Source organism: Coturnix japonica, chromosome 3 (genome assembly GCF_054131305.1).
Source record: "Coturnix japonica strain WE chromosome 3, WE-NBRP24, whole genome shotgun sequence".
NCBI classification, from domain to species: Eukaryota; Metazoa; Chordata; class Aves; order Galliformes; family Phasianidae; genus Coturnix; species Coturnix japonica.
Window position 1 is genome coordinate 34524947 of NC_140665.1, and position 21131 is coordinate 34546077.

At 36.3% G+C, this 21131-nt stretch overlaps 1 protein-coding gene across 7 annotated transcripts in view; it reads right to left on the reverse strand.

Annotated features, from left to right (window-relative positions):
• The window catches only part of SDCCAG8 (SHH signaling and ciliogenesis regulator SDCCAG8), a 97278-nt gene that overhangs the window by 37080 nt on the left and 39067 nt on the right, over positions 1-21131 (reverse strand). For 5 of the 7 annotated variants that reach the window (XR_014943899.1, XM_085541257.1, XM_015857643.3 and 2 more), the window contains 2 exons: positions 5857-5984; positions 3695-3803 (listed from right to left, as the gene is read on the reverse strand). Coding sequence is in view for 5 of the 7 variants with exons in the window: in XM_085541257.1 (XP_085397383.1) it covers positions 3695-3803; positions 5857-5984 (237 nt within the window). In the remaining 2 variants the exon portion in view is untranslated. Of the gene's footprint in view, positions 1-3694; positions 3804-5856; positions 5985-20809; positions 20854-21131 lie in introns of those variants that run through there. The other 2 variants (XR_014943900.1, XM_085541258.1) reach the window with 2 other exon arrangements.

Consider the following 21131-nt stretch of genomic DNA (forward strand, 5'->3'; position numbering starts at 1 on the left):
GGAATGGTAGAATGCCTACTGCAGTCCATATTAAGAAGTTCATGTGTTGGTATTAAAATAGAACACTGGTCCCCAACAACATGCACACTGAGTTTGCATCATTGTCTGACAAAGATACTGCCTGTATTGTCAGTTTCCAAATTTTATTGCAGAGCAGTCAATTCTACATGATTTTCAAACAATTTCAACATCGTTGGGTAATAAGAACATGCCCGTAAATAAGCCTAAACCACAGTGATAGCAAATTTACACTATGAGCAGTCAGCCAGGGGCAGTACATGGTCTGCACAAATGATCCTAAATAGCTCTGCTCACACAGCTGTATTCAAAGTAATTGCTGAAGGAGGTAACAACAGAAAAAAACCCTATGCCCCTGGATCCAGCCATCTACTGTATAAGACAACTCAAGAAGCAAGTTGTATTTATACCCCTACCACACCTGTTGGGACAATCTTGGAAAAAATACCACAAAAATAACAGGCTCACCCAAAACATTCAGATAAAAAGGCAAAGAACCAGTAAATGTTAAATAGTTGTAGCTTAAAGTCAGACATGGGATATTTTTAGGATGAGCTGATTTTTTAGTATTAAGGTGGCAAAGCTGTCTTTACTCCCCTGAATCATCTTTTGCATTGCAGCACTAGGAGTCAAAGCAAAGAGGCTGGTTTTTTTAAGCATTGTCTTTTCCTGCCCTTAAAACCAGTTATTTACTTGTACAGCAATTAGATACATTAAATATATGCTGTAAAATATTTTCTGCTATCTCGATGAGTACCACTGTATGTTATTTTAACGATTCATCTCTCAGACAGACTCTGTTTCACATCTTCACACGGCTGCCCTAAGCAAACACTCTGCTCCTGGTATCGAAGTGTAATTGACTGCAGTCAACCAACCCGCAGAAAAATAGTTCAGCCGGGTGTGTGTTCTTTACTTCAATTAAACTCACACAGTTGGATGCTTACTGTTGCCAAAACAGTAATATAATTTATACATTATAGTCCAAACAGTAAAACTACACTAAAAGTCATTTAACAATATTTATAACACCATAAAATACAGTGTTAAAATATATGAACTGCAATATGTACCAAAATTATAAAATTTGTTTCTCATCATCAGTGATTAAAACCAGGATCATTGCTCTAGCTTCAATACTCACAACCCTGGTGACAGATTAGAATTCAAATCTTAATGATCAATTTACAATTAACAAGATAGAAGTGAAACAAATTAAACCAACCATTATATATAACGAGACCCAATGGATTCCCATTGTTCCCCTTAATTACAAAACGCAAATGACAAATACACAGTGGGCAGTGTTAAGCATTAATCCACAACCTAGAAACTCAGATAGTGACAATTGGAGAAAATTAATAAAAAAATAAAAGAAGAAATCAAAAAAAGACTATGGTTTAAACACGCCTTTGCATACAAAAACCTTCTCAGACATTACCTTCTTTTTGCACGGTTTGAGGGGTTTATAATTTGTCTGAAGTTGTCTTCCTGATTTTTTTTTAATACTATGGAAGCGGTTAGGTTGTAAAAAAAATATATTACATCTATCAGAAAGCCTGCATTTAATACAAAAACATGCAACCCAGAGGTATCCCACTTAAGTAGTGCAAAGATGTAGACATCAAAAACAAATTTGAAATGCCTTTCATTAGAAGTGGACCCTTTTCTTTCTAGAAGAAAAACATGAAGTTACTCTCATATCTCTTCTTAATAATAGTTTGATCTGCTTTTACTAATGTACATAAGACTTAAGCTATAACATCTTCCAAAAAAGACTTTTTTTTTTTTTTTTGAGCACAAAGGCAGCTTTACACTGTATCACAAGAGAATGAGTGTGGAGAGTGCCTTTTGGAGTGATGCTACTGAAAGCTAAAGAACGCCCATGAATTTTAAACCCAGTTTAAGCCATGTTCTGCATCTGATCTTCTTACCACATCATTCTTGAAGCATTCACTAAGTCACCATTTCACACCATCTCCGGTTTCACCGTTCAGTTCTCCTTTTCATACACTTTTTCCCCGTACATATTTGTCCATTTCTTTTACTGCCTGCAACAGCTCCCACCCCAACGCAGGCAATCTCAAACCATTTTGGGGCCATTTCTCAAAACTTCCATAGTGTTTCTTGTGGAAAGTATACAACTTTATGGAGATCCAAGAGAGCTTCTTCTCCCCTTTCAGGTTCTTGACATAGTCAGCTAATGCTGCTAGGTGGAGAAACACTTGGCAATCTCTGGTATTTATTTTCAGAGAATAATGTGTTTTCACAGTATGTTTTCTGTCTTTCCTTTATCCTTTTACAGTTACTAGTCTGTGATTCTGAGCTCTAGCAACAAAGTCTGTGTGCATTTTTATTGCTGGAATAATGATATGGTTTGAATCTGTTTAGATTTCATATTACTTTAGCAGTGGAGCCCTGCTTTTTCAGAAGAAAAATTCTGTTTGCTTCTCTCTCAAACACCCATCACAACATTTGCAGGGGAAGATGGCTTATATTTCCTTAAGTTTCTAGTTTCTTCCCCGAATACTCATGGTGGGATTCATCTCCCAACTTCAGCTACTTAACAGCTAGTTAACACCTCTTATTCTGTGGAAAGTAGGATAGCCAGTGGAGGCAGTACCTGTGGAAAGCATCATCTACTTATATCATTCCCCTTTGATCATCCCTAGAGACAGGATATTGGGATAAATGAGTTCTCCCCCTGAGTGAGTGTTGACCCTGTTGTTAGTTCAACAGGATAACTAAATCCACCCAGAAGAAGAAACCTATCTTGAAAACCAGTTTTATCTTTGCTGAATGCTTCTCTTACTTCACATAAGCCATACAAGAATCCTGCCTTTAACTGCCAAATTCATTTTGCATGAAATTTACAGAAGTCACAGAATACTACCTCACCATTTCAGCCTTTTTTGACAGTGCCCTTAATATGACCTTGCAGAAAGTTTCAACAAAGTATACTTTCATACTGAAAAATACGCAACAGTAAATTAATGACGAGGAAGGAAAACGAGGGCTGGAACTGTAATAGTCCTGTCTTATAGAACTTAGTTTTTAAATAGTTACCTTCATACTTTCACATTTATTAAACCAGTTATCGCTTCTAGTTTTTATTGTACTCCAGAATTTTTAATGGTTTTGTAACTTAGCCCTACAACTGGTTTTAAATGAGAGAACCACATAATAATCAGCAGCAGAATCAGAGCTTCAATGACAAGCAATTCTGACAACAAATTTTTCAGAGATAATTATTCAGTGTGTACTATTATGAATGGAGCTTTAAGTAAATAACTAAACCAACACATTACGGTTTTGAGAGCTTTAAATATTTACTAGTTTCAATACAGATTCAGATTAACTGGAACCGTAGTTCCACTAACAACTTTATACTTCTCATATTAAGAATAAGAACATTAGAAATAATATAGGAAGCAATTTTTACACTGGGAATAAACCAAAAAGATTAAATTAATAGCCACAAACATCATCTGAAAAGTAGAAAATGAGAACCATCTTGGAAAAAAAACCCATCCATGTTAATTTAATGACATGTATTATATTGAGAGGATGTGCAATATCTGGGACAAGATGAACAATAACAAATATTAAAAGTCAAATATAAAATAAGGAAGCATGTCAAAATAGTAAAGGGGGTAGGATAAGAAAATATACTAACCTGTATTTTTCTGACATTTGCTCCAACTTGCTTGCCAACAAACAGCATTCTTTCTTTAATTTTGCTATGAATGTTTTCTGGGAGGTCAGCAATGAGTCCAGTTCGTTTACTAGAAATAATAAAATTAGGATACTAGAAAATTATTTTATAATTACATAAATATAAAGAGAATTTAGAAACTATTTAACATTCTTCTTTTGTTTAGGTATCAATGTTTTTGGTATGCTTTTTTATACTTCAGCTACATGCATATGGATTTATAACATCACCATTCACTAAGTAAAGTCTGTATGTCAGAATAAGCTAACCTAAAGCATTAAAGTGATGTGACCATTGAATCGAGTCTTGTGTGACAGGAATCCCTGTAAAAACTACATATCTCATCCAGTGGTTTTACTTTTCAGCTGGAAGGTTACTGATATTTCTGGGAGGAATAAAATTAGTAGCCTTAGCATCCTTTTGCTTGCTCACCTGGTGCAGAGGATATGCTAGTAATCCAAACATGCTGACTATAAAGTGCATTATTTTGTCCTTCTAGAAAGCAGTTATTTTATTTACAATGCCCTGTGCTTACTGTAATTTATGTTGTCTCTTATGATCAGATACCAGACTTATCCAGTTCTTATAAAATCATTTTCAGCTACTAATATCTTGGGCTACACCAAAACTCTTGACCTAGAAATAAAAAACCTTATTGTTATTGTTCCAAGAGGAAGATAGTGCAAAATATTTTTTCTTGATTCCTACCTTTAAAATGACTCAGAGAAGTATAGAAAACTGCTACCCAGATTTCCTATAAACATGAAAGATCATAATACACAAGGGTTTCTTTATTTTCAACACTTCTTTATATTATTAGAGACATACTCAGCCTCAAAGTTGTTTCATTTTTATGTACTGGGATAATTAATACACCAGGAGAGTAAGTTACACATCTCTTGTGCAAAGTTACACTTGGTCATATGCAGATGTGCTGGCTAGAGCAGCAATTCTCTGATTCTGAGTGCTTCTTTTCTCTTACTGTGTAGGGAGTAGCTATAACATTTGTTTGCATTCCCTGAACACAAAATAAGGTCCTCAAGTACTGTGATAAGGCTGCAAAAAAGGAAAATAAATAAATAAATTAAAAAATCAATGGGAGGTGTAAATGTGTCTGCTTCTTCAGGTATTAATTGGCACTGCTAAGGAGTAACACAGGCTACTTCATTTTTCTGAAGATATTAGAAGACTGGTGAATAAGAATGCTATTTCTTTAAAGATATGAATACACCATGCTCCATAACAGCTGAAGCTTCTCCTCCTTTCTATGCTCAGAGGCTACTTCCCTAAAAATTATTTTTTGTTTATAATATGACCCTTTGTTAATTTTATTGGCATATCAAAATAACAAAAGGGTTTTTGTTTTGTTTTGTTTAGTAAAACCCATTTTTACTCACAGATTAAGGTTAGAAGCTATTGATCTGCTAAGTCAATACAATGGGGTCTCCTATTATGACAAACTGAAGTATGCAAGGGATTAAATATCTTTCTTATTGTTGGGAGGGGGCTCATACTAATGCTAAAAATGTTTGAGGCTGCAAAGATTAAATAAAGGAACATATCAATTTGGAGCCAGTGAATTACATCCAGCTGCGACAGTGAATTAAGAACCGATTAATGGCTAAAGCTTTTCTCCAGTTTGGATGCCGAAGCAAACTCATTAAGCTTTTAGAGTAGCTATAATGTGTGTACTGTGGGAACTGTTCAATGCTATTCAGGAGACTTTAACTGTAAGCTCAGAGCATTTCCCGCAGAGCTTCTGATGCTATTTTCTTTATATAACATGTGTGCCTGAAAATCCAGCCAAAAACAAGCCCTTTGTTTTTCTACTTTGTTGTGGTCTCTCTCAGCTTTACGTTTCTTGAACACAGGTAAATAAACTCATAATCCAGATGGTGCAACAGATGTGAGAGCAGCACTCTGAAATCAACAGACAGTGGGCAATACTTTCCATTTTCTCTTTTAAACGCTAACTAATATGTAATTCGGAATCTCCGGTGTAGTTAGCATCTGCTCCCTTCGGCCAGCCAAAGGTTACAGGTGTTCCTGATGTCATTTCACAGTAAGGCGTGGGCCTGGCTTGTGAGTGAGTGCCCAGGCTCTAATCTTTCCCTACCACCTACCAGTTTTCTCATGCTGGGCCTCCATTTGCTGCATCTTCTGTGTCAGCTCCTGCTCTCTTTGCTGGGCCTGAAGGGCTCGGGCCTTTGCTTGATTGCTAATGCTGCGCTGAATGCTCTCTTTCTCCAATCTATTAAAAAATATACATATAGGAAAAAAAAAAAGTAAATTTGATAAAATAAGGTAAAAAGGCAAAGCAGAATATTCAATTAAGAAAAACAAACCTCAAAATCTGACCAGGCTTTTCACAGGAATCATTTTTATCCCACTGCAGGTTAAGCAAGCTGACCTTTCTCTTACAATGTCAGAATTTCTCTAGTGACTAGTAGAAAATGAGTAAAAAAATATGACCTAATTCCTGAGTGAAAATAAGCCATTAAGACCATAATTTTTATTATTATTATTTTTTAATTTAAACACAACTTCTTTTTTGTAAGGAACCTCCCCAACATGCATTTTGCACTGAACAGACTATCTGTATTTTCTTTTAAATGCTATCCGTTTAATTCTGTAAGGAAACTCAGGGACCTGACCCTGAGATGGACTGGTTCCCAGTGAACCAGCAGGAGACAAGTCAATGGGAGCAATTGCCACAGTGCTCATAATTCAGCTACTCTAAAAGCCTAATGAGTTTTCTTAAGCAACCAAACAAGTTTTAACTATTAATTTATGTAAATAGGAGATGAATGCATCCATTACAACGCAGAAGCCTGTTAGTGCCACACAGGCCCAGCCTCTTGCAGCCCTTCTCACTGGGGGGCTGTACAGGAAGGTCTAAAGCACAGTACTATTATCGAAGTACACAGGCAAGAGAGCAATTTACTTGACCAGATATGCAAGATGGGGCAATCTACTCCTGAGGCAAAACAAATGCTAGACTACCACACTCCATTGAAGCATTTTATTTAATGCAAGCCAAGCAAAAACAGCATGGAAAATAAGAAACAAAAAAAAGATATATGCATATAAATTAGAAAAGGTCCTCAACCACAAATTTAAATCTAGACTTCCCCAGAGGTCATAAATATTTTTCTGGTACATATTTGGAGCCAGATTCAAAATTTCACACATATGAGGACTGATTTCTAGATTTCAAAGGACATATATACACGCACAATTCTGCTCTGAAACTATGTTTTGTAGCTTACAGTAGATTTCAATGAAGTCCTGAAAATCTGTTGTTTTATTCTAGTGATAATTCCCATTCCAGGGGACTATGAAATAGAACACGGGCACAGATCATGTAAGGATAAAGCCACGTCTCATGTGGCTGCTGCACTTAACCTTTGGATCAGTGCCTAATAACCCATCCAAGATATTGCAATATCTCAGCATGACATACACAATGTTAAATCTTCTCTCTTAAATTTACCCCAAAGCAATACAAATGGTGGGTCACATTACACTAATTCCTGGTCCTGATGTTGCAAGCAGTACCTGAGGCAAAACTCCCTTTGAAATCACAGACAGCTTTTTCTGAGGTGGGACTGAGTGATTTGACAGAGATAATACACTTCAATAGCAGGAATATTATAGCTTTAAAAAAAAACAAAGCACATTGTTCAAGGATATTTCAAGCATTCCTTTACACTTTATCACATCACTCTAAGAATTACCTTGTAAATATATTGGTACTAAGGAGCAATACTTACATCAGTTCCTAAGTATAAGCTCCAAACCTGGAAAACTTTAATATGAAAAAACATTTCATATTTGCTGGGGGGGAAATATATATATACACATATACACATATATAGAACATATATATATATATATACACACATATATATAGGAAATACATATACATACATATATATAGGAAATACATATATATGTATTTATATATGTATATATATAACATATATATATATATATATATATACACACATATGTATCTAACAACCCCTTCCTTCCATTTCCAAATGTCTTTTGCCTTCAGATAGCTGTCATGACCCACAGACTGTTAAAAAAAAATGCACTAGCACCTCACATATCCCCCAGACACTTTCAGCAGCAGAAAGTGGTATTAACAGTATTTGTTTAATAGTAACTTTGCGTTGAGATGGCTGTTGGGAACTAAGTTGTCATCTGGAATGCAGCTAGCTGGCTGACTCCAAACTACTGAGAGCTGAAGCTACCAAGATAAATCTGTACAGGTCTGTTTCTTATTGATAGGGTCCCTCCTGTCTAACAAGAACTCATGCTATTGGAGAGTTCAAAATGAATGGAGAACATCCTATTGCTAAGGGGATTCACCAAAAAAAGCAATGCACCTAGGCTACCTACTGTAAATGTAAACGAACAGGAGCTCAGAAACAGTGGATGCATGACAAGCCCCTTATATCTGAAGTGTACAGAGATGGGTGAAAATCAGTGACTTAATGTAATGCATACAAACCAGACTAGAAGAGTATGAAGATAGATGTACGTCTTTAAGCAGAACGGTAGCTGATTAGTCTCAGTATTCTGGAGGCTAAGACATATCCAGTGTCAACAAAGACCAAGACCTGAGGTGCTTAGAGCTGCTGAGGAACAAAACACTTCTTGGAGTCAAAGTTGTCTGAACTTAGTGGTTAATCACTCACAAACAGATCTGACACCCTCCCTGCCCCCTTACTTCGGTCTCTCTGCTCTCTTAAGTAAAATGTCCCAAATATATATATATATATATATATATATATATAGGTATATATATATATATATATATATATATATATAGGTGTATATATATATATATATAGGTATATATATATATATATATAGGTATATATACATATATATATAGGTATATATACCTTTAGGTATAAAATAATATACATAAAGCATGTATAAAAAGACCCAAGAAATTTTAGAACTACTGGTAGCGTTCCTGCTACAACCAGCAGATGAGGAAGGCAAAAGTCTTTGAAGGTTTAACAATGGCTACTTAGTTACAATTACTCTGAGTTGTGAAAGAAAATGAGCTTGGTTTAAGAAAAATAAAAGCTTTTAACTCTATCTAGACAGTAAAATGTTAGGCTCCTCCAAGCACTAGAAGTTTTCTATTCCAATAGCTTCAACATTTCTCATATTGACAAAGGGAAAATGCAAAGACAGTGAAATGTAAAGTCCAGTTTTGATGACGCAAGTAAGATCAGAATCAGAAATGATAGCTTAAGATTAATTGTACCAGATTTTCTTTTAGAAGTGTCAACTATAGCTAACAATGAAAACGATAGAGAACAGGTGAGCTGGAGTCTGTTGTCCAACAGAATGAAAACACTGAAAACAGAAAGTAGCCAAAATTGAAGTTCTTTAACAGTATCCATTCTGAAACACTGAGTAAAACCCTACAGATCTGGATTTGGCCATTATTAGGGAAATTTTGGCAATTTCCCTAAAGCAGAAGTACTAAACTCATAGTGATTTTCATTTTTTTGTGCCATATAGTCAGAAGAGAGGAGACAAACTTAAGCTCTCCTCTACCGCTGTTCTGAACTACAAGCTTTCCACCATGATTTTCTTGGAGCACCAATTGCCCTGGGCCTGGTTATTGCTGTCAAGGGCAGACCACTTAGTTAACACGTTTCTAAATAATTCTTGCTTTCTAAATAATTCTTGACAAAACGAAGGCCACAATGAGCTGTAGCTCACACAACAGGAAGGTAAAAAACAGGAGTGACATAACTTGCAAGCCATAAAAAACCCTTGCTGAAAACCAAGTGAAAATTCACGTGATCTCCAGCTAAAATGTAAAGCACATTGGCTCAATTTGAGTCAGCAAAACAAGCAAAGAAACAAAACTTCCCTATCACTAGTAAATGAAAACTAGTTCACAGGTCCAGTTTTCACAGAAGACTATGTTTATCCAAGTAAAGGGAAAAAAGAATTTAACTATTAGTGATGTGGAAGTCTAATTTCACCAATAAATTGATTTTTTTGCCTACAAAAGAACAAAACTTAGATTGATACGACTTTGAATTTCAAAGTGCAATTTAGTAGTAAATAAGTCTGCACAAATTTTGCTTTGCCAGGAGTAAAAAACCAAATTAAGGGAACACAAGATGAATCACAGCACAGAATTAGGCCTTTGACTCTGGAAGTTGCCAGTAAGCCTCGTCACATAGCAACTACGATGTTGAAACAACCATGCTCCCTATATTGATGGTTTGATTTTTCCATGAGATCCGCTATGTGGCATTTTGTAAAAAGCTAATGGATCCATTAGTAAGGACTATGAACTTAAGTGAACAAATTAAAATACTCCAACAATTATGTAAGTTCTGCAGCACATAAGGGGTTATCATAATCTTATTTCTGACATCTTCATTTCTTGCTAATTAAATATTTAATTACAAAATCTTGTAGGCTTTTATATATATGTATATATACATTATTTATTTTTTTTTAAACTGGAGTTCATAAATTGTTAAAGAGTAGCTGGCAGTACTGCATTATCGTACCAAATGCTTACGATACCAGAACAACCAGGAATGCTGGTCTCCATAACAGCCAGTTCCAGACTCTGCAGCAAAAGGCACAGTGGAGCCTAGCACTTCTCCTACATGCCTAGTGGTCAAGCATGAATTGAACCCATTCCCAGGTAACCAGCAGCCAACAAGTCCAGCACTGTGAACTACTGCACAGCAAATACTGTCCTAAGATGGGCAGCACCAAACTGAGGACTCCCTTAGCTTGTCAAGAATTTTTGACAATACTCAGAAGTTTGTGCTACCCATTTATCAAATGGAAGAACAGTTTAGAGAAGGTACTTAAGCACTGAATTCCTACTACCTTTACAAAACAATTGGCCTGCGGACAACTAAAATCAATTGAAATGAAAGGACCTGAAAATCTGTGTGTACTGGAAACTTCAAGGATCACAGCCAACAGCTCAGGATACAAAGGTCCAGAAGTTTTTTATACAGTCTATTTCGCAAGCTTTCCATGACACAGGTCTAACAGACTGTCCTAATAAGCATAACAAGCAGCTTTCTGAACCATCTCCTTACAGGCTGCTCATATTCTTCCAGCTACAGGTATCAAGAGAAGAACAGAAAATCAGACGACAACCTTGCTCTTCGTTCAGGCAACAAAACATGCAGAGTAAAAAAAATAAATAAATAAAAAAGTAAATCTGAAACAAGAGGTTACAGTGTCTATGTGTATTTCCTATTATGTGGAATATTAGAAAAATATAGTTCCTACTACAATAACAGAAAGCATTCAAGTAGTAATAAAGGTCATAGATGAAGGTATATAAAATAAAATAGTTGTTTGCTTCACAATACTTAACAAATTTCTTCTTTATGTGCTCCATATGCAACTTTATGACATACACAGAAGGATAAGGATTTTTTTTTTCTGATGAGCAGAGAAACCTTAACAGTTGGTTCTAAAATAATAAAAGAAATTCAAAAGTACCAAGAAGCCATTCTTCCAAGGTTTAGTCTTAAATTATTTTCTAGTAACACAAAACAACTTTGAAAACTGCCTTCAGATGGGTCTCCCAGTTGATTATCACTACAGTATTCTATCAGGTTATTTATTTTATAATGGAGAGCATAACTCTATAAACTTGTTATCTGAAGTTTTAGTGTTCCAAATACTTAAGGTAAGGAAATACAACACAATAAGATTCCAAATTCTGCAGATAAAGAAGTAAATGTTGGTTTTAAATATAGTCACGACATAAAGTTATTTATTACCATATCTTAAAAAGTTACAAGTACGTACGTAACATGCTCATATTTTAGGGTCTGGTAAGTAATAAGACTTAGAATTTTAAGAAAAGTACCTTTCTCTTCAGTCAAGCTTCTAGAAACCTTTTGTTTAGTGCTTGTTGGTTATCTTCTTTTATAAGGTCTACCTATTATCATCATCTAATTGATCCCTGTTAATACTGAGGACTGCTATGACTGAAGACACAGCTGGGCAGTGTGTTTCTTGTTCTCCTCTTATGAAACAATGTAAATTTTGTATTTTCTCTCCATTTTATTTTATTTTTTTCCAATAGATGTATTGATTTTTCCCTACTTGTGTAAACTCCCCACGCTGTGTTTGGGCTGGCCAGATTTTATGGTGCTCAGTTCTCTTACAGGGCAGAAGGACAGACATGACAGGGATATTTCTGATATCCAAAAATAAAAGGAAAAAAAAAAAAAAAAAAAAAAAAAAAAGATGTTTGCATGCATGCAAGTGGAAGAATTATATAGAAATGACTTGTAAAAGCGTCATGATCAGGTCACTTTTTCAAATCCCTCCAAGAAGCTGAAAAATTGCTCTTCCTGTATCCCATTGTGGGAATTACCCACTGAGTTGCTCTTTCTGTCTGTTTCTGGGAGCTGACCGGATGCTGATTCTGGAGCTGGCTGCCAGGTCTTCTCAGTGGAAAGCTCAAGTTTCTGGAATCTGCCCCAGCCAGCACACTGTGTTTCATGAGCTTCAGTACAAGCAACATTTGTACGGTCACATTTTGCAGAGATTCAGTTAATACTTTAGTTGGTAAAACCAGAGGAATGCTTGATTTTTAAGAATGCAAACAGTCTTATTTGTGAGAAGTGAAGCTTATGAGATTTTTGTTTTTACAATGAAAGACGCCTACTTAAATTCATTGGTAGACACAGAGACCTTTGTAAAACAATGAAAGTATCAGAGTTTTCTTGTCATAAGTATGTGAAGAAGAAGTTACTGAAAGCAATTACAAAAGTTATGCCTTAAGATAAGCATTTAAAAGTGGTATGAAATTCAACATTCAAATCTATTAAACTTTTCAAATAAAGACCTGCAAGAGAAGAAGATAGTATGGAAATCACTATAAAGTAGAAACATCTTAAAAGTAGGTTTATGAACGAAACAAAATTTTTCACTATCCTATATGAGACAAGCAATCAGAAAAGACAACCCTCCCCAGGTACTCTTACTTCACAAAAACACCTTGAACCTAAGGAACATTTTTGGGGGAGAAAGCAAGTCATGACAAAGCTCTGTCTATATTTCCAACTTTCTCAAGAGAATAGATAGAAATATTTGATAACCTTACTTACAACTATTTTCCCCACAATGCAAATAATATAATATGTCCTATAAATGCATTCCCTTTCCCGGAATCCAAATAATTTAAACCTTGTTATACAACATTCTGCTTATTCTGAGAATTTCAATTTTGCTGAGATGGAAACTTAGTGCGTACGCCTTCCTTGTTTCCACTGCATTTTTTTCTCCCTGTTTCCTCTACTTGAAATATATTTACAGCAGCTGGAAAGTGCTTATAACTCCTATAGATGTTTGTACTTTATGTACTACAGTATTATAAGTTCTACAAAAAAAAAAATAAAAAAAAATGCAAAGTCCAGACTGTGATTTTGACCTTTAAGTCCTGTCAGAGTCATCAGAATATGTTATTAATTAATGACTGCAAATGAAAAGAACTCCTCTATTTTTTATTATTTACTATGCTTGAAAACTACTTCAAAACTTACCACTAACTATAATAGAGATAATGATGATGGGCAAGTAAAAGATGAAAAGTTTTAAGGGAATATGAATTGAGAAACACAGAGCATTATTTCTACAAAAGCTTATACAGTATGAAGAAGTTTTAAAACCATTAATTTCAAAATTCGCACTACTGGTGCTGCACCTATTGCTATGTACTGGATCTATTAACAAAATGAAAAGACTGCATTTCTCACTGGTGTTAAAATCAACATAAAATAAATAATTTTCAAATAAGTAATCTATAACAATACTCCATTACTTTAGTGTTTTTCCTTCAAAGGATATACACTGAAAAATGCTAGTTTCTCAATGTAGACTGTAACTCCTTTTAAGTTCGGGTATTTCAGTGTATGCCAAGCCACAGCTAAACATTAACTTGCCTTCTCATTCACTGCTAGGAAAGAAAGAAAAGTTTCTTTATCTGGAACATCCACAAGCTTTGCCTGCAAGATACACACCTTGCATTCAATCTGTGAATGGTGTTACCATCAGACTGGGAATTACTTGGCTGATAAGACCACAAAGGAACATGCAATTAAGTACAGCATAGAAGATTCACAGGAAGATACTACACGAGAAGAAGTGGTTTTAGTCAAGCCAGTGCATAGCACTAAGCACTTCACAGTATTGTGCTCTTTTCTACAAAATATTCTTTCCTTCTTTGCTCTTTGTTCCACAAGCCAGTTTCAAAGATGGCTTAAGGTTGAAATGTTTGCTTCACATAGATTTTTACTTCATACACAGTTACATAAATTATTTTCTTTATACTTAAAATGTATATATATATATATATTTGTTTTGTTTTGTTTTTTACTTATTGCTGTTCCTAATTTTGGTACCAGCAGTCTCTTATGATATGGTTTTGTAACAGTTTTAAGCCAATCAAAGGCAACATTGCCAGTTTAAGGTGCGTTCTTTTTGTCCTCTGATGATCAGCATTCATACAAATTCTCCAGGAGCAAATAATTGTTTTTCAAAAGAATCCCTGAACTCCCTGATCACGCAGTTGCCGGTATTAACCTAAACAAGGGCCTGGAGATGTGTGGGTATGTGGCCAAGCAAAGCCACATGTTATTCACTCCAGGGAATTGCCTTTTCAGTAGCAGCACAGACTTAGACTACATCAGAACCATTGTAAATCTGTACACCAAGGCTCAGCTTGTTGATACAGTACATCCAGACTTCAAGCTCCTACTGTTGAATCAAAAAATGATGCAGCTAAATGATGCAGAGATCTGATTTGCTATGAATGCAGTCTGTCATTTTAAATTTGTTTAAAAAAAAAAAAAATCCAGTGATTTTGGTACACTAATTTTATACCAGCAAGCTTTGTGCTGAATCAGGTATCATCTGTCCCCCTGCAGCTGGCATAAAGTCAGCATAAGCAGCGCATTGCATGCTCTGGCTAATTCAGAAGAAAAGTGACTGTGCAGCCACACCTGATCCGCATCAGATCAGCACAGTTGAATGATCCAGTAGATCACAGATGCACTCTGAATGCCTGCTGAACAGACACCTCAAATTTTTCAGACATTCTGTTTGGGCAGAGACACAACTTCCAGTCAAGCTACCATATTAGCCACAGGTCTGATGCTCTGAAGCTGTTAACTCTCCCCGTCTACTGCTGAAGTTAAGAACTGAGGAACATTACTCTCTGCTTCAAATGAACAGCCTGGGAAGAAGTAGAACTTCACACAATGATCAGTTCCTCATGAAGACAATCTGAAGGATAACTTCTATTGTTAAGACATTTAATCTAGGGCAAGCTAGACTTCTCCTCCATTCTACAGCAAAATACCACACATTCCAGCAATCTGACAATGCTGTGACCAAAAAGCAAGATCAAGTAAATATTATGCTAATCCTACATTATACTTGATGTTGACTTGCTTTGATGTAACAGAAACATAACGATAAAAAACATGTCTATATGCCCACATATCACAGGAACTAGGTACAGACAGATGAGTCAAAAGACAAAAATCCAGCCTTATGGATCCTTCATTGTGGCATAATTTTGGTGTCATCCTGACTGAAATACTGCACATTAATATTAGAAATAATGGACAAGTAGGATACTAGTCAAGGGTTGGTTAGTTGCTTTCTATTTTAGTCCGGTTATTAATCTCTTCTTTATGCTGTCAAGATTTAAGGAGAAACATGTTTCAGTAGCAACTTTAAAACTGAACTCACAAATTACTACCGTTATGTTAAGTGCTAGATATCCCACTGTGCAGTTTTGCTTTGTGAATTTTTACCTTCTTCCATGCACACTTTTAGCCACTGATCGCACAGCCTTTCAGTGTTTTCTGCCTTTTCCTTTAAATAAACTGGCTCTGGCTCCTTCCATCTGGTTCCCCTTCCGTCAGCAACCCTGCACCTGTTCACACCTCCTCTCCTGTTGGATTCCACTGAACATTTCCTCCTCTGCCAGGGCTATTCTGGCACTCGCAACCTTTCTGTCATTCAATCCATCTGTCAGAAGTGAACTTTGTTTACCGCAAGCTTCTGCTTTCTTCTTCAAGAAGCAAAGCCCCTCAAGGTCATTGTCAAATGAACTGTCGGTGTGGATTTAAATCCACTTCTGCTAACCAGCAGAAGATGAAGTTCTCTATTTATGAAGAACAGTCTAGGGTTTAAGAGAAATAATATAAAAGTAAAATAAGATACTTTAGTCCTTTATTAACTCCAGCAGCTAATATGCTTTTCTTCATGTATGTATGCCTCCCTGCAAAGACTGGAATAATCCCTGAGAAGACCTTGCAAAGCTATATGAAGAAGTGAAAAAGGAAAAAATATGACAATAAATATAATAAATGATTTTGATTCATTTTAACACTGTGCAACAAAGATATTGACTGAGAATGCAAAAAAATAAAATAAAATAGGACCATCCAACTAAGCTTATGAGTTTCCAGACTTACCTACAGATGTTTAAAATGCAACACTGTTTAAGGACAAAAAAATAACTTGAATATTTTTTCCTGATTTTAAGCCTTGTAAACACACGTGTATGTCTTTGTTAAAATACTGCCTTACACATATTTGGATGAATTGTAAAGATTCTTTGTAAGAGCTGAGATTAAATTCATATTGTCAACAGGATACATTATTTTTAGCAAGTCCTGTGCCTGTATTTCTTTTCAGGAATAGATTCTGATAGCTACAAGCTCCTGAATTATTAACTAACCTCCTCGACAGTTTCACTCTTCTAAAATAAGAAACAACTTTCAATTTAACTGCCTGCATCTTGGGCATCCATTAAAAAGTTGGGGGGGGAAGAGGGGTAAAAATTATTTCACCAAGATTAAATTTAGTACAAAAAAATATATAAATACATATTTCAGTTTTAAGAAATTATAACAAAACAAGCATTTTATTACTCTGTGAAAAAAAAAATATTAATGAATTTAAAGTAAAGCTTTCTGGGAGCAAATCCAAGAGCTAATCCAATCTCATTAGCAGAAATGCAGTTACACTTATGTTAAGTCTGAATTTGACTCTAATAAAAATTGCATTGACAAGTACTACGTAAGTTTAGCTCAATAATAACTTAACACTGATACATTCCTTACACAGGGATTAGTCTCTGCATTTGCAAGTAAATGTTTTCTGATGTTATGATCTTCTTCCTCAGGAAACTACAGGCAAGTCAACAAAAGCACTAGAAGTGGAAGAGGAACTTTGGGACAAACCAAGTACACAGCATTGTCCCACATAATGACAATGAAACATTTAATCCTTATTTTGAGCCCTGTATAAGGTATCTGAACAACGAGGAGCAGCTAATCAGGAACAGTTGCTCCTGTTTCTGCAAAAGCAGAGTTTGATACTTGAATCACTAGGATACCACAGGGGCAACCAATGGCAGCATGCTACTAAACTCGCCAGGCTGCCAGCACAGACAAGGAAAGGAGGTCAACTCTGTTGAGCAGCCGACGGCAGAAGCAGCACTCATCTGCTCACTTAGGACAGGCTTCTCCCAGCTCACATTTCCCCCCAGCCAGTCAGCGGCACCAGGGTACCAAGTGCAGGAGTGGCAAGAGCAGCAGAGCAGCCAATGCTGGCATGCTCAGGTAATTTGCCTGCCTTCCTTCCTCCATCCACAAGCTACCTTCCACAGAGATGACAACCCTCAGGTTGATGCTCTTAAATGTCAAGTTACATCAAGTCTCTAATTAAGGACCTTTTGGTTTCTATGTTGAAATATTTTCTAGGCGAGAATTTCAGGAGCAGAATTTTGCATAAGGGAAAAAAAAACAGCCACTGTGACAGCACACAGCAAATGAGTACCAGTGTGCTTTTAAAAGGGCAGCTTTTAAAGTTAAGTCCATAATTACCAAGTACTGATAGAAAAAGAATATTTCAGCTTATTGTAAAATCGAGCTTTCACATAGACTTGAGAGAAAAACCCCAGACTAGTCAAGGATAGAAATTAGAAACATTTCTCCAGTAGAGAATTCAGCCAAAAACCCAGCAGCCTTGAATACAAGTGTCTGAAAGATTATTATGGTTAAAAAAAATAAATCATTATCCTGTTGTCATTAGTCACACAAATAGAAAACGTAATTTGAATGAAACTGAAGTAAATATTTGGTACACACACAAACTTATTACTGTTAGTGCTGAATAATAGCTGCTCAAAACAAAGACCTTCCAAAGATGCTTGTTTTCTGCAGCAGTCTCTTCCATATTCCATCTGAATTCACTGCTCGCTCCCAAGCACTCTAAGTATTGTTGCTCCCAAATCACCCTCTCCACGCAGCAGCATTTTGGCTGCCTCAGCAACCTGACGCGCTGTATAAAAGATGAAATCATTAGAGAAATTTGATGTGACCACTTGCAGTTTAAATGCCACGGAGAAAAAATTTACATAAATCTAAGATTGAAATCAGAAAACGTATCATTTTGTTTTTCTTGAGAAACTGGCGCTGTAGGGCAATAAATTAAGTTGTAAAACATGCTTAAATTCTTTACAAATGGAAAAAAAGGTGATTTAAAAAGACACCAGTGTTCAAACTTAACAGATGATTTTGAATTTCTTTATTTGATCACTCATCTTTTTTCTTCCTCTTTTAAACTTCATCAGTGCCCTTTTAATGTTGCTACAATAATCTTAAGTATGTTTTAATGATTAAATAGAAAGATATTTAAATGTGCATTATCTTGACACAACGTTCACAAGCTTCAAAATTTCTAAAAGGCACTGCCAGAACACGACAGAGCCGATTTATTTCAAATCACTCAGTATCAGTCTTCGTAAAGCAGCATATGGTCTTACCATGGCAGGTAAAATATTTTACCTTCTATAATAACGCAGAGCAGCTAATTTATCTACATGCTGTATAATGAGATAAACAATTTCAGCTGCACTATGAAAACCTATAGGAAAGGGAGAAATCTATCTATCCCCCCACATTATTGATTCTCCCGACTATTCATTCATATAATTGCTAACAATAGAGGTTATTCTTTCTTCCATCCCCTTCAATTACCTTAAAGCAAGACCTTCTTTTCAGCTGGGGAAATATTTGCAGTTTCTACAGCTGCAGCACAACAGACTGAGACATTTTCATTGAGTTACTCAGGGAAAAAGAAAGGAAAAAAAGCCTTCCAAGATTATATTGCAAGTAAAGTGGGGTGAATGACAACTTTCAAAGCTAACACAATCATTTACTAATGTGCTGCTATATCAAATAAGTCTAATTTTTTCTGACAGTACCAAATTAGATTTATTGCAAAAAACTGCTGCATAAATAGCATATGGCTATGTTATACCACCTATTTCAAATCCATGTAATGTATCCTCCCGTCCCTGCTCAAAATGAATAATTGAACCAAGCTATAAACCTTCTGCAAAAGAGAGATACACGAGTTCAAAAGCAGATGCAGGAGATGTACATTCCCTTTTTAATTGTTTAAAAAAGAGTCCCACGCCATGATCAAATACAGCTGGACAGCAGTACGTCAGGTTCCCTTTGTTATTTCCCTTTTCCTTGATAAAATTTTGTTTTCATTTCTCTTTCAAGCTGACAGTCATCGACTTAAGGTATGAACCACTTATCTTCCTTTATGTGACCACCTCTTACTTGCACAAAAAAATTTACTGATTTTTACTTCTTACATGAATAGTATTTTTCATGTCACTCAAGATCAGAAGGCTCAGACCTTAATTCACTTCTCACAAGCTCTTGCTTACAAAGAAGCAAGTGCCTCCTCTAAGCAAAAACAAAACATCAGAAGACTCTTCTCACTGATCAGTGGGGCCCAGCCCTGTGGGAAGCTGCTGACCTACAGCTCTTCCTCATTTCAGTAAAAGGCAGAGTTTTCTCATCGGTTTCCTGGATCAGTCCCCACATCCACATGCTTTTGCATTTCTACAGATCTCCAAGTTCTATATTTAACATGCCACCACAACAAAATGCAACCCCACGCATCCTTATATTGTGGGACAGGATAAGGGTAAACAACACTTTGCAAGACATGGGCAGCCTGATGCACCTTGCAGGGCTGGGCTGGGGTCTCAGGAGGCTGCATGAGGCCAGGCAGGCAGCTCATAACTCCCATCACTGCAAGTGGCGGCCAGGCGCTCTATCCGCCCCAAAGTTTGTGCAGCTTTAGCCTAGAAAGACATTGCAAGGTCTTATCTCGGACCAACGGGCACACCACTGCACACATCGCGGAAGGCTGCGGCTACCCTGCCGCTTGCCTCTCGGTGGTCAGTCCTCCCAGCTGCCCTATCTGTTACTGTCTGATTAGTTCTGCTAAGGAGCCCCTCCCCGGCCAGCTTTCCCCGCCATCTGTTCCACACGCGATGGCTGCTGCCCAGCAGCCTCGCGCTGCCCTCCTACCTGGCACCCGGCTCCCGGCCTTACCCCAAAGTGCTAACACAGGTTCTCGCTGCTGGCAGAGTCAGGATTTCATTACTACTACTTTGACAAGTGCAGGGTTGTTTGTAATTTCTCTTTTATCCTGATTTTGATTGTACAACCACCTCCCACTGATTCAGTTTGCTTCAGTTTTGTTGCTCACAGATTTTACTCTCCACATTAATCTCCCTCTGGCATGTTACTGCATCTGTTCCCTTTTTTATTATTAATTTTCAAATTCCCACCATTTTTGACAAAAAGGAGGTAATCTACACTCTGCTTCTGCCCATTTCATTTTCTTTAATTTGGAAGATAAGTATGAAAGCATGCCAAAGAAGTTAATTCTCCGTTAACAGTTTATTTTCTGGCATCCCGATGCCTTTGTATATGAAAAACAGATAGAAATAAATGTTGACTGAATCGCAACAACACAGTTGCAACCGTCCCTAAATTTAATGAAAAGTAAACATACAAAGCAAGATCTAAAAACTTTATTAGTTACCGGAGTTGTTTCATGTTATCGTTCCCCCCCACATCTTAAAATAATGGTTTTGTGTAATATTAGCAAATGAAAAAAAAAATTGAAATCAATCATTGCTTACACTTCATTTCTGCTTTCCCCAGTATAATTCCTTTCGTCAGTTTGGCAGTCTGGGAACATAAAACAGTATCTCAGTCATTTAATATTAGCAACATTTCTTTGACTGTTACCTTCCTCCCAGCAGAGTCTATGGACTCTTGGGATGTGCTATAACTGTAGGAAAAGAACGTACTGCTAACTATTGTTTCCTAGAAAAAAATAAAAATGAAACTACAACAAACACTCAAACACACAGCAGATTATATTCGGCACTGTGCAAGTACCTAGCTGACTATGTAGAACTAAAACCTAAACATCGAGAAGTTAATTTATATTTTAGAATTTAATA